General features: G+C 44.7%; 1 protein-coding gene across 1 annotated transcript; it reads right to left on the reverse strand.

Annotated features, from left to right (window-relative positions):
• Positions 1 to 1,682: 1,682 nt before the first annotated feature.
• LOC1277039 (uncharacterized) lies at positions 1,683 to 6,025 on the reverse strand. The gene is made up of 2 exons (XM_316465.3): positions 2,618 to 6,025; positions 1,683 to 2,551 (listed from the first exon to the last, which is right to left on the reverse strand). Exons 1-2 carry the CDS (start codon positions 5,823 to 5,825, stop codon positions 2,394 to 2,396), a joined length of 3,366 nt encoding a protein of 1,121 aa, XP_316465.3. The 5' UTR covers positions 5,826 to 6,025; the 3' UTR covers positions 1,683 to 2,393.
• Between the last annotated feature and the right edge of the window lie 5,616 nt (positions 6,026 to 11,641).

Consider the following 11,641-nt stretch of genomic DNA (forward strand, 5'->3'; position numbering starts at 1 on the left):
AGATTCCAAAACAACCCGATCTTGAATATCTATATTGTGTACGGCTTTTGGAATATAATTATTACATTATCGAACATTACTGTAAATAATATACACGATATCATAAATTCAAACTCTTCAACTTCGGCTATAAACTTTATATTCATAGATATTCGACATACGACTTTTTCGACTTACGCCTTGCTTTGGGACATTTTTTCGGCCCCAAATACAGTCGTATCTCGGGGGACACCTGTACAGGTAGTCCCCGGGATACACGGTACCTCTAAAGGCCGTGGCAACGCTCATGTGATGCAATTATATCGGAAGAAATTTATTTGGGATTTGACAGATAAAGTCGTACGTGCGACTCGTCGTCCGACATTATCTGTCAAACCCCACATAAAATTTTGACAGGACATCCGATAAAATCGCGTGCCATAAAGCGTTACTATGGGCCTTGTGCGCCGATTTTTGTTGCTTGAGCAAATTGTACCTTTTTAATCGAATGTTAAAAACCATTTCAAAAGGTTTAAAACTGTTAAATTCAGTCAGAATCATATCAAATACAGGTGGTCCCCGAGATACGTGGTTAATAGGGACCGAAAACGGCGGCAAAATACTGCGTATCTCGAATTTCCGCGTAGATCGAATCTCGTAATTCCCAGTGTAAGTATCACTAATGTTCGTGTAATTTTGCAAGTAGGAGATGGTTTTAGCCACTTAATGAATTATTTGATATAATTCTGACTTAGTATAACAGAATGTTGAAAACCATTTCAAAGGGTTTAAAAAACATTCTATAAGAAGGGAGATTATTTTGCATATGATGATTGATCTGATAAATCAGTACAATTTGCTCGAAGAACTGTCAAATTTAGAAAACCGCGTATCTCCGAATTCGCGTATAAGAGGTACCGTGTATCTACCTCTACCTGTATCCACCTGTAAATAATAATTTACATCCCTAGTTGCAAATTTACAAGAAAAAAAGTAATATTTTGGTCAGAAATCACGAGATTCGACTTGCGCGTAAATTTGAGATTCGCGGTATTTTGCGACTGTTTTTGGTCCCCATCAACCGTGTATCTCAGGGACCGCCTAAATTTATTTACTATTTTATAATAATAAAATCGCTCTTTACTGTATGCACACACATCATGACGATAATCTAAAGATAGTTCCTATTTCGTGAAATTTTAAAGAATGGATGATGCCTTTATTTTGGTACGCACTGTATGTGGAACGGTTTTTGCCGGCCACAGTGTATTATGGACATTTGCTTGCCCATAGTTTGCCGGTAGCAACGCCGCTAAAGGCTACGTTACACCAGGCGCAAATATTAAATGTGCTTTTGCACCAGATGAATAATTCCGAAAACGTTTTCGTGCTCCCCGATTTGATTTTGAATGAATTTTTAGCTTTTATTGGACCAAAAGGAAAAAAAAATTTTCTACTTAAGTGTGATGTTATAGTACGTTTCAGAATTTCATACGTTGTATTAATTCCAAAAAACGTTCCTTGTAAGCCAAGATCCATTCGGGCTAACTTTCTTTAACTCAAATACGTTCACGAAATCATAAGTAATTTATGCTGCTTGTAGCCTTATCTCTATTCAAATCCCAGTTTCCCATAATCATATGCCTTTCGTTGCTCTAATTTCGAATGTGATATCATCAATCTAAATAATGGAAAAACGATCATTGTTCCTTTAGCTTCGTTCCTTTATTAACAGCAACGCAGCACTCTTCTATCTCACTGCATCATTTACTGGGGTTAAGCATGGTTCCCTAGTACCTTATGTTCATGCATCAATAGCGTACATGTCTTTTATGTCCGCACTCTATAAATGGTCTCACATATTTACACATTTACCATGCGTGGCCATAAACTATTTGCCAAACCGAAATGTTTTCTTTTTGTTGGTTTACTATGGCGAGTCAGTAGTGACACTCGTCATGTGATTCGATTTTGCACAGAATTCTACCCAACAATTATTCGTTCGACTGTTGGCACCACCAATCGAAAAGGATTATTAATCCTACACTTTAAAATAGAGAAGTGAATAGAAATTCTATTCTAAAAGCATCTTCAAACCCTAAGCTAAAACTACTCATATAACACTCAAATGTCTGTGTATTAAATCTTCCAAAATTAAATGCTAAACTCAAAAAAATCTATTCTTCTAATCGCTTACATGCTTAAAATTATATTCTACATATCGCTTCCGGAGGAGTTAAACACAGCATGAAAAATGAACTTCAATTGTGGTTAAAAAAACAGCAAACTGTACGCGCAAATGAAAAACGGAAATCAAATTATAGCTATAAAGCTACAGTATAGCCGCTCAACTTAGGCCTATATAAAACTTAACGCCTAACGCCAAACATTTGGTAGTGTTTGCCCTGCCCTCGCTACATCGTGAGACTGTGCATATCCGAGTGGATTTCTCCGATCTTCTTCATCTTCAGCAAATCGTTCAGCAGCATGTGGATGGTTTGCTTCGTTTTCGGGTAGTTCTTGGCGGTGGGCGATTCCAGCAGGTCCGCCTTTTCATCGTACGCTTCCAATCCTGCAACCGAAATCAATACCATTATTTACATGTGTCTTTTCCTTTCCCTTAATATCCTTTGCTTACCGATAATCTGCGCCTCGATCGCTTGCAGCCGTCCCATCGCGTCGTTCTGCAGCTTCTGGATGTGGTCCAGCAGAATCGTCTGACACTCGGCCGGATCGATCGGTGCCTCCGGGACCGGGATCTGTGGCAACTGCTGCTGCTGTTGCTGTGCCGTCGCACCATCCCCTTGCAGTGGCTTATCAGCACCACCTCCCACCGAGCTGCTGCTACTGCCATCGCCACGCGGTGGGCTCTTTTCCCACTTCTTCGACCACAGGTACATCTTCGGGTGGTCCTTCTTCTCCGCAATGTTGATCTTCATCTGCAGGCTGTGCATGAAGCGCTTCAGCTCGAGCAGATTGCCCGTCAGCGTGTGCGAGTTCTTCAGTATGTCGAAGCGCTGCGCGTGCCGCGAGTTGGTCACGTGGTACTTCGCCACCGGCAGCTTGCCCTCGTACAGCCAGTCCTGGTCGTGCGCGTACCGCTTCGACGCCCGCCCCCGGTACGGATACCGGCAGATGCTGCACACGTACGTGTCCGGCACCTCGCTGCTGTGCCGGATGTTCTGGCAGAACGCGTGCTGCCAGCACAGACACATCTCGCACTGCACCATCAGCCCGTCCTCCTCCGTCACCTTGCACAGGCAGTTGATGATTTCCTCCTTGCGCATACGCACTATTTTGATCACCTCACCGTTCTCGTCCACCAGCCCACCGGCGGCACCGCTCGCCCCCGCCACACTGGCATTGATCGACTCGTCGTAAATGCCCCCGATCGTTTCGTTCTGAAACCCGCCGCTCCCGTACGCAAACGAGCCCGCCAGCGTGGTGTCGTTCGGGCGCAACAGGGCCGGTGCGGATCGGTTCGCTGCCGGGCGGCGCGATGGTTTCGGGCGCTTGGATTTCTTCGACCCGCCGGACACTTTCTTCTTCGTAACCAGCCCGTGCCGTACCACCTTTTTTCCTCCCTCGCCCGCTGCTTTCTTCTGCGAGAAAAGCTTAATTTTCGGAACCTTGCTCGAGACCTTCGACTTGCTGGATGAGGCTGGGGTGGAGGCGGTCACGGTGCTGCTAGCGTCCGCCGATGATTCCTCCGCGAGCGACGCGTCGGTGTCCATTGCCATTAGGGACGCTTCCGATTCGGGCGCCTTCTCCGCTTCCTGCTTTATCTCCCGCGGCTGCTTTAGCGCTTCCTCCACTTTGCCGTCGGACATTACCACCGTACTCTCTACCCACATTTCCGCCGGTAGCAGTTCCTCCTCTTCCCTCGTTTCCTCCCTAACCGGTGCGGACTGGGCGGTGGAAGCTTTCGGCGTTGTGCCGGCTGCCGCCGTCTGCGATTTGCGGCTAACCGGTTTCGGCGTTTCCAGCAGCTCGATCGGTGTCCTTAAGGCAGCCAGATCCTGCATATTGGGAATGTCGCCCAGCCCCTTCGCCAGCTCCTTGTGGTAGTGTTTGATGTGTATCTGCAGATGGTTCTCCTTCCGGAACGTCTTCAAACAATCCTCCTCGGGGCACTGGAACAAATTGTCTATGATTTTCACCTTCACCGCGCCAATGTTTACCTCCGTGTTGAGCAGCACCGGCTCGGTGGCCGGTTTCGGCAGGAAGCTATCGCGGTACTCCTGCGTGTAGTGGCAGAAGCCGAGCTGCTTCGCCCGCTTCACGTGCAGCCCGAAGTCGTACCGGTTCGGGTCGTACTCTTCGCCTATTTCGGCCAGGTACGCTTTCACCTCCTGCCGTGAGCGCAGCACCTTCCCACTGGGGCTGATCAGCAGTATGTCCATCTTGCCGTACGTCGTGATGCGCTGAAAGATGTGCTTGACCCACCCCTCCGGCATGCGCCAGTCGGGCACGATCACGGTGTACACCCGGCCGCCCGGCAGGTCCACCTCGGACGACTCCCCGACCGGATAGTCGTTCATCCAGTGGCAGCACCACTCCCCGTTCTGCGGTATTTCCGGCAGCTCGCTCAACTTCACCACCTGCGGTATGCGCAGCTGATTCAGCGAAACCAGTGACTCCACCGCCGCCTCGCTACCTTCCCCATGCTCCACCGGTTCCGTCTTAACCGTCGCACCGACATCCGTCGCGCCTCCCGCGCCAACCACCTCCCGCTCCGGGCCATCGCCCTTCGCATCCTCGGACCGCTTAATGCGGCTAATGTGCGTCGATTTGCAAATCTTAGCAAACCCGTCGTCAAACACCACCTCGTACATCTGGTTCTCCAGCACGCTCTTGATCGTGGCCTTAAACTTGCGCGAATCGCTCCACCGGGCAAACACCTTCTCGCCCACGCTGTAGATCGCGTTCGAGATCGGCCGCAGCCGCACACTGTCCATCGGGATCCACTCCTCCTGCGTGGTCGACTTCAGCTTGTCCGTCTTGTCGAACTGCACCAGCACCTCGCGCTCCTCCGTGTCCACCTCCACCACCTTGGCCGCGTGCCAGGTGCCGCTGAAATCTTGCGCCTCGATCTTGCTGCCGGGCGTGAAGTCGATCGGCTTTTCCGGCGCACCGCCCGCTTCGGGCTCGTCCGGAACGACCGGTTCTTCCTTTGCCGTGGTCGCGGTGCTCGCCGGTTTCGCTTCCCCGCCGGCACCCTTTTTCGGCGTCTGCTTTCGGCCCGGCGTGGATGATGCAACCGGTTCGGCAGGGCGGGCTTGTTTGGCCGGGGTTTTCGTCGCCTTTTTGCTGCTGCTCGGGCGCTTCGACGGGGCGGCCGCTTTCGGCTTGCTTCGGTCCGGCGTGGCCATTCCTTTTTGCGCCTGTTCCGACTTCAGCAGTGCCGTCACCTTCGCGTCCTCCTTCACCACAATATCCCCGTCCATATCGCCGACCTCGTGCGGCACATCGCCCTCCTCCGTTTCTTCCGGCTTTGCGCCTTTTGCGTCATCTTTACCCTTTGTTGCGGGCTTTTGTGGGCTCTTGGTGCTACTACCCGCTTCCCCGGGCGATTTCGTAACCGTCCAGGGGAACACGGTCGGCACTACGCCCAGCTTCAGCACATACTTCTTGCCCTTAAACTCCTGGAAATCGGCCCGCCGGAAATGGCGGCTGCACACGTTCGACGCTTTCGTGGCGAAGTAATCGTCCGGCAGGTGGCACGCCACGATCCAGAGCCGCTTCATCTCGTCCAGGTACGGTATCTTGTGGTACGTAACGCCACGGTCTTCCGGGCGTGCCGAGGACGACGGGCACTCCGGTACGATGCACTTGCGGATACCCATCGCGGACGGGCGGGTCGGGGGATGGTTTTATGTTTTTCCCGTTCCGCTCGCTTTGCACATCAGAAACGGTGCGTTTTCACGGCACTCCTGCAACAGGGAATAATCGAGAAATTGGAAAAAGTAATTTGTTCACTCGCAGCAAATGAAAAACACCACGTCCGTTTCTTCTACTTCTTTGTTGTGTGGTGATTATTTTTCACTGCGTCGTTTTTTGACAGCTGGTGATGGGCGAGGTTGGCTCATGACGGCTGGGCGCCATATTGAATTGCAGTGTGAAATTCCATGAGATGGTTTTATACCAGATTATTCAAAACGGACGTTAAAATTTTGGATTTGTTTTTTCTTAATAAATAATGTTTTTGTTGTGTACATTTCAGATAAGTGTTCACAACAACAACAAAAATAATATTTTCTCACGTAGCTATGAAAGCAATAAATTCTTTTTTATAAAAAAAAATCATACAAAAAAACATAACCTCGAATTTATGTCTCCATTTAACAAAGCTTTAAACAGGCCTCTGAGGTTGAAAATTTTGAAAATTATCGAAATCGAACTCATGTCAAATGCTTTCCCAAGTGCCACAAATCCACTATACGAACCCTAAACGGGTTTTAAACAGCGCTCAACCTAAAATGAATCTAAAAAGACTTCTTTTAGCAGACGGTAAACGACTGATGTGACTTAAAAATTGCATAAAATCTAGTAGCGCAATTTGTTGGTGGGATAGTCACACAGTGGAGCTTTCCTCACTTTGAGAATACCTCAAAGCTTTCCCCTTCCCTCTGTACTGTTGTTTGGCTTCGCATTGAAGTTGTGCATCGTCAGAACTAGCACGGCGATACGATTGTTTAAATACTCAACTCTAATGCGATACATCAGAACTAAAGCAAGTGAAATTTAAGGAATAGTCGTTGGTGTTAATATTCGCTGATTCTCATTGTTATAGATTTTTGCTCGGAAAGTTAGAAGGGTATATAAACCATGATTAGATGAAATTTGTCGAAAAACATTGCAAGAAAAGGACAGCGATATATTGATGAGTTAAAAAACGCCATCTATTGAGCTATGGAGCTTTTGCTCTTTTCTATGGATATTTGATTTCCCAGTCGTTTAAGCTTAATCTGTGGCACTTGGTGAATTTCTCTTTTCCGTTTAACCAAACTTTAAACAGGCTCCTGTGAACTTGAAATTATTATGCAAATTACCGAAATCGACCTCGTCGAAATCTCGAGCTAATTGTGGTAGTGTTTAGATATGAAAATGTATGCTCTTAAAAATCATTTTAAATGCTTCTGTGTGGTTTGAACTGTTCTGTTCAATACAAAATAGTTTTGAGTGGGAGAAAAGATGGCCTCGCGCAAGCCAATTTGGTACATTTTGTTAAAACAGGTAGCGTTTTTAAACCGGGTTTCACATTTCTCTATCCAACGAAATGAAATCCAACGAGATACGCCATGGAATGATCTTGACGGGATGTCCAAATGCATAATTTATTTATTTATTCATTTGATTACAGTAATTTGTAGTTCTAGTTCACTGTTCACCTTTGTCAAATGCCTCCAGATTAGGTGATAATTAACCCAGGTGGCAAGAAAACGTGGAATTAATCAGTCGGCAGTGCTACACCATGAGAGAGAGAGAGAGAGTCTTGTGGAGAGAAAATTATAAATACAAATATATATTTAATTTCCATCATATTCTTAAGTTCAGGGACGTCACAATCGAAATTTCCAAAATGACATAAAAATTACATTGCTGGTAAGGTAATAGGAAGATCACGAGAATCTCCCAAAGAAGCTTATGGCCATTACCGTTGCACGCAGATTATATATTACATGATCTTCCTGCTCGAAATGCTACTGGACATCGTAAAGCAAAGTCGGGACAGGGTCATAAAATCCCAAATGCCATTGAGCGTAACTTGCCAATTGTGCCGAAAGTTTAGACACAAACGAGAGAGAAAGAGAGAGAAAGGAGAAAACCCATATCCTAAAGCCTTTCATTCCTGGTCCGCGCCGGTATCAAATCTATGTCACGAACAGATTCGGGAATTTGGTCCAATTTAGTTTTTTTTGGTGTGTTTTCGGGAGCATTCGATGCATCACCAAATTTGCCACCGACCGATTAGCGAAACCGGCCTTCACCGTGAAGGGAAGACCAACACACCCGGGGAGGGCAGCTCGGTATGAACTATCGCGCTGCATTATAATTCGGAATCGAAGCACGGGGAAGGAACGTGCCGAAGTCGTACAGGCGCGCGAGCGCACACGCATAGTCCGACCATCCACAGTTATGCAACTCCAGTTTACCGATTTACATAAATCATCACCTCTTCTCCCCCCTTGGACGGATGTTTACCAAAGGGGGGAAAGGAAGGTTAGGGATTTACTTTGTCTGCACGAGGACGATCGGCGTTGGGCCGCCCTCGAGGTAAGCGAAAGCTGACCGACAGAAGGGCAATGGAAGTAATATTTATTCGAATACCGACACACACACAGAGAGCCAGCCTAAGCCAAGTTTGGGGACGTGATGGAGTGGCAAACACGCACCCACCATGGGTCGGGCGGAATTTGATGCATTGCAGTGCGTTTGGTGCGATGCAGCGCCACAACCGTCGACGCTCGCTGCATGCAATATCAGCATGATCGGAAGGGACAGGTTTCGAGACGGTTCGCGATCACTAGTTGACCAACGAGCAAACAAAAAATCCGCAATCCCTAAACGGGGAGGATATGATTAGAAGGCAAGGGTTCGTGACTGGCGCTGCACTCAATATGCAAAAACGGAGAGGGTCGTAGCCGGCACTAATTGATCATTGTCTGATGCCTCTTGCCTTGACACAGAATGTCTTCTAGGTTTCGCGATGACGGAGGCGGCAGATGAGCACGTCCAGAAATTGATGAAAATCTCCAGCTCCCTCTCCTTCTGATTCTGTGTTATATTGACCTACATGATGTAACCTGTCTGCATCGGTCGCAGCATGAACAGGTTCCTTCCCGCAAAAGCTTCCCGCAATGATACGCCACAAACATTGCATTACAGCAACAGACAGAAGATCTTCAATGGCGACAAAGGCGACCGATTACAAAATGCTTCCTGTTTGCCAGTTCCTCACACTTAAAGGCCACCCGCCCGCTTATCGGTCCGATCCGACTACTCTATTGAGTTTGTGTGTCTGTGTGGGCCGGTAAGGCACGTTCCGAAAGATGATCGTACGAAAAACCGGGTATCGACCAACGATTCCACTGGGAGTGTGTCAGGTGGATGTAGCAAAAGACCACCAGCACCACCAACTCCACCCGCGGCTTCCGTTTTCCAATGCTGCGAAACACAGAGAGAGAGAGAGAGAGAAAATAACGCATTATCAATGCGGAAACGTGATCTTCTCCGGTATGAAGCCATGAGGTGTTATTAAATACGCCCGAACGGGGAGGAAGCCGATCGGTATCGATCCCCGATTGAGGTGGACAGGTTTTTGGGCGGCCACCCCTGTCCCGACCTGCGGGAAGATGTTTCTGTATCGACCTACCAAACAACCTTCCTTCCTTCGAACCGAAGGAAGGATCGGAAGGAGGACCAGACGACACCAAACGGCTGGCTGGCAAGATTTGCATGAAATACAGCCGTGTAATAATGGCGTTGTTTAATATTCATATACAATACACAACAAAACACGCTTTACGCGGGACGGTGAGATCGAGGAATGAGGAGACTTTAACTTTCTTTCCCGCAAAGAACGTCTGCAATGAGGCCGGTTCGATCGATGCCGGACACTGAATGCTGGAATGCTGGAATGGTGGAGAAAATATACAAATACAGAGAAACATTTTTATGGCCATTATGCGATCAGGGGGGGGGGGGGGGGGGAATAAATGGTAACAAATTTCATATTCAGTTTATTTTTAAGTTAAGCTAAATGAAATCGATCGTTCGTTCGAATCGAGCTGATGAAGATAGGGAACTCAATTTTAATTTTTTTTCTTCCATTTTTTGAAAAATTGTATAATCATGTTTATTAGTTTCTTTTTTCTCCTCTTTGTGATGCTGATTAATTTAGTTTATTACAATTGATTTGTTACCGAAATTTTACCTTTGGTTTCATCCGAACATTAATTTATCTTCCGTATCTTTTGTTCTTATTTGCGTAAATCTTTTTCCTGTCCTTTTCTTATGTTATATGGCCTTCCTTTTTGTTGTCTTTCAACACTTTCATAATTAAATATACTATTACAGTAGAACGTCGATTATCCGGGGGTGGATTAACCGTGCGCATAAATGTGACAGCTGTTCAAACGTACAACGAACATTTGCAGCGATAGTCAAATGAACAACCAGTTTTTTGCAGCTCTGTAGTGTCTAGTGGTATTTTCGAAATTAATTTTTGATCATGGAAAGTTGTTAAACCTATAGTTATTGATTAAAATAATATTTTTCTTCTTCTTATTCTTTGGTTCAACAACCGATGTCGGTCAAGGCCTGCCTGTACCCACTTGTGGGCTTGGCTTTCAGTGACTAATTGATTCCCCCCCATAGCAGGATAGTCAATCCTACGTATGGCGGCGCGGTCTATTTGGGGATTGAACCCATGACGGGCATGTTGTTAAGTCGAACGAGTTGACGACTGTACTACGAGACCACACAACAACAAAATAATAAATAATAACGATTTATCGATTGATTCAAGATAAACTAATCATAAAATTAGTGGATTTTATAATTTTTATATGAATTTGATATTTCTTGGACCATTATCCGTGCAAATCGATTAACCGGCAACCGTCCGGTCCCGAGCTGCCCGGATAATCGACGTTCTACTGTACTTATGATATACCATATGAAGTTTCTTTAATGGTACTCTTTCCTGCTTCAGATCTTGCGTTTTCTTATAGTTTTGATACTGTTGTATAACAATTTTTCTTATTTGTTTTGGTTGATTGTTATACATTGATTTGGATTGTTAAATTCATCTCTTTTTGTTTCATTTCATATGCTTTGTTAAGTTCTTACTTGTTTTGTCTTTTTTTCATTTCCTGATTTTACAAAGTTGTCAAATTTATTTTGTAATATATTTTTTATTTATTTTGATATATTCCCGTTTTTTTATTGTCATTAGACCATTCTTGTTGTTATCTTTCAATATTTTTATAATTAAAAACCGAAAACACGAAGCTAAGTTTCCTTCAGTTGTTGATTTTACTTCTTCTACTGTTGCATTTTTTTTATAGTGTTGATATTTTTCTTAAAAATATTCAAAACACTGCTATTTCATTTTATTCAGTTTAGCTCAACAGTTCTTTTTTGCTTTATTTCATTTGTTTCATTCATTTCATGTTTCATGGATTCATTCGGTTCTTTGCTTTGTTTTAATTTAATCCTTATTTTTTATTGTTATTTTCAAGTTTTATTGTAAGATGTCTTGTTTTTCTAAAATTGTGTAATGAAATGTTTTCCTTTTCTTTGGTTATTTTAGTTTTCTATTGATTCCTGAAAAGCTTTTTTTCTATTTTAGGTACTTTCTTACGGTTTTATAACATTTTGTTGATCCAATTGATAATATTTTTATTTTAATTGGTAGCCTTATTGCTTATTTTTCTTCTATTCCTTTTCATACTTTTGTTTTTATTCATTTTTTGTAATATGTTTTGTTGTTATATTTTATTTATTAGAGCTTTACACATATGTTATAAACAATATATCCCTCAACATTTTGTGACTCTATTACGAATAAATTCGTTAGTTCATTAAAAAAAAATTCTTGTTATTTTAAATAGAGTTATACTTGAAAAGGTACAGTATTCGCGAAGATATCATTTAA

The sequence above is a fragment of the Anopheles gambiae genome, chromosome 2 (genome assembly GCF_943734735.2).
Source record: "Anopheles gambiae chromosome 2, idAnoGambNW_F1_1, whole genome shotgun sequence".
NCBI classification, from domain to species: Eukaryota; Metazoa; Arthropoda; class Insecta; order Diptera; family Culicidae; genus Anopheles; species Anopheles gambiae.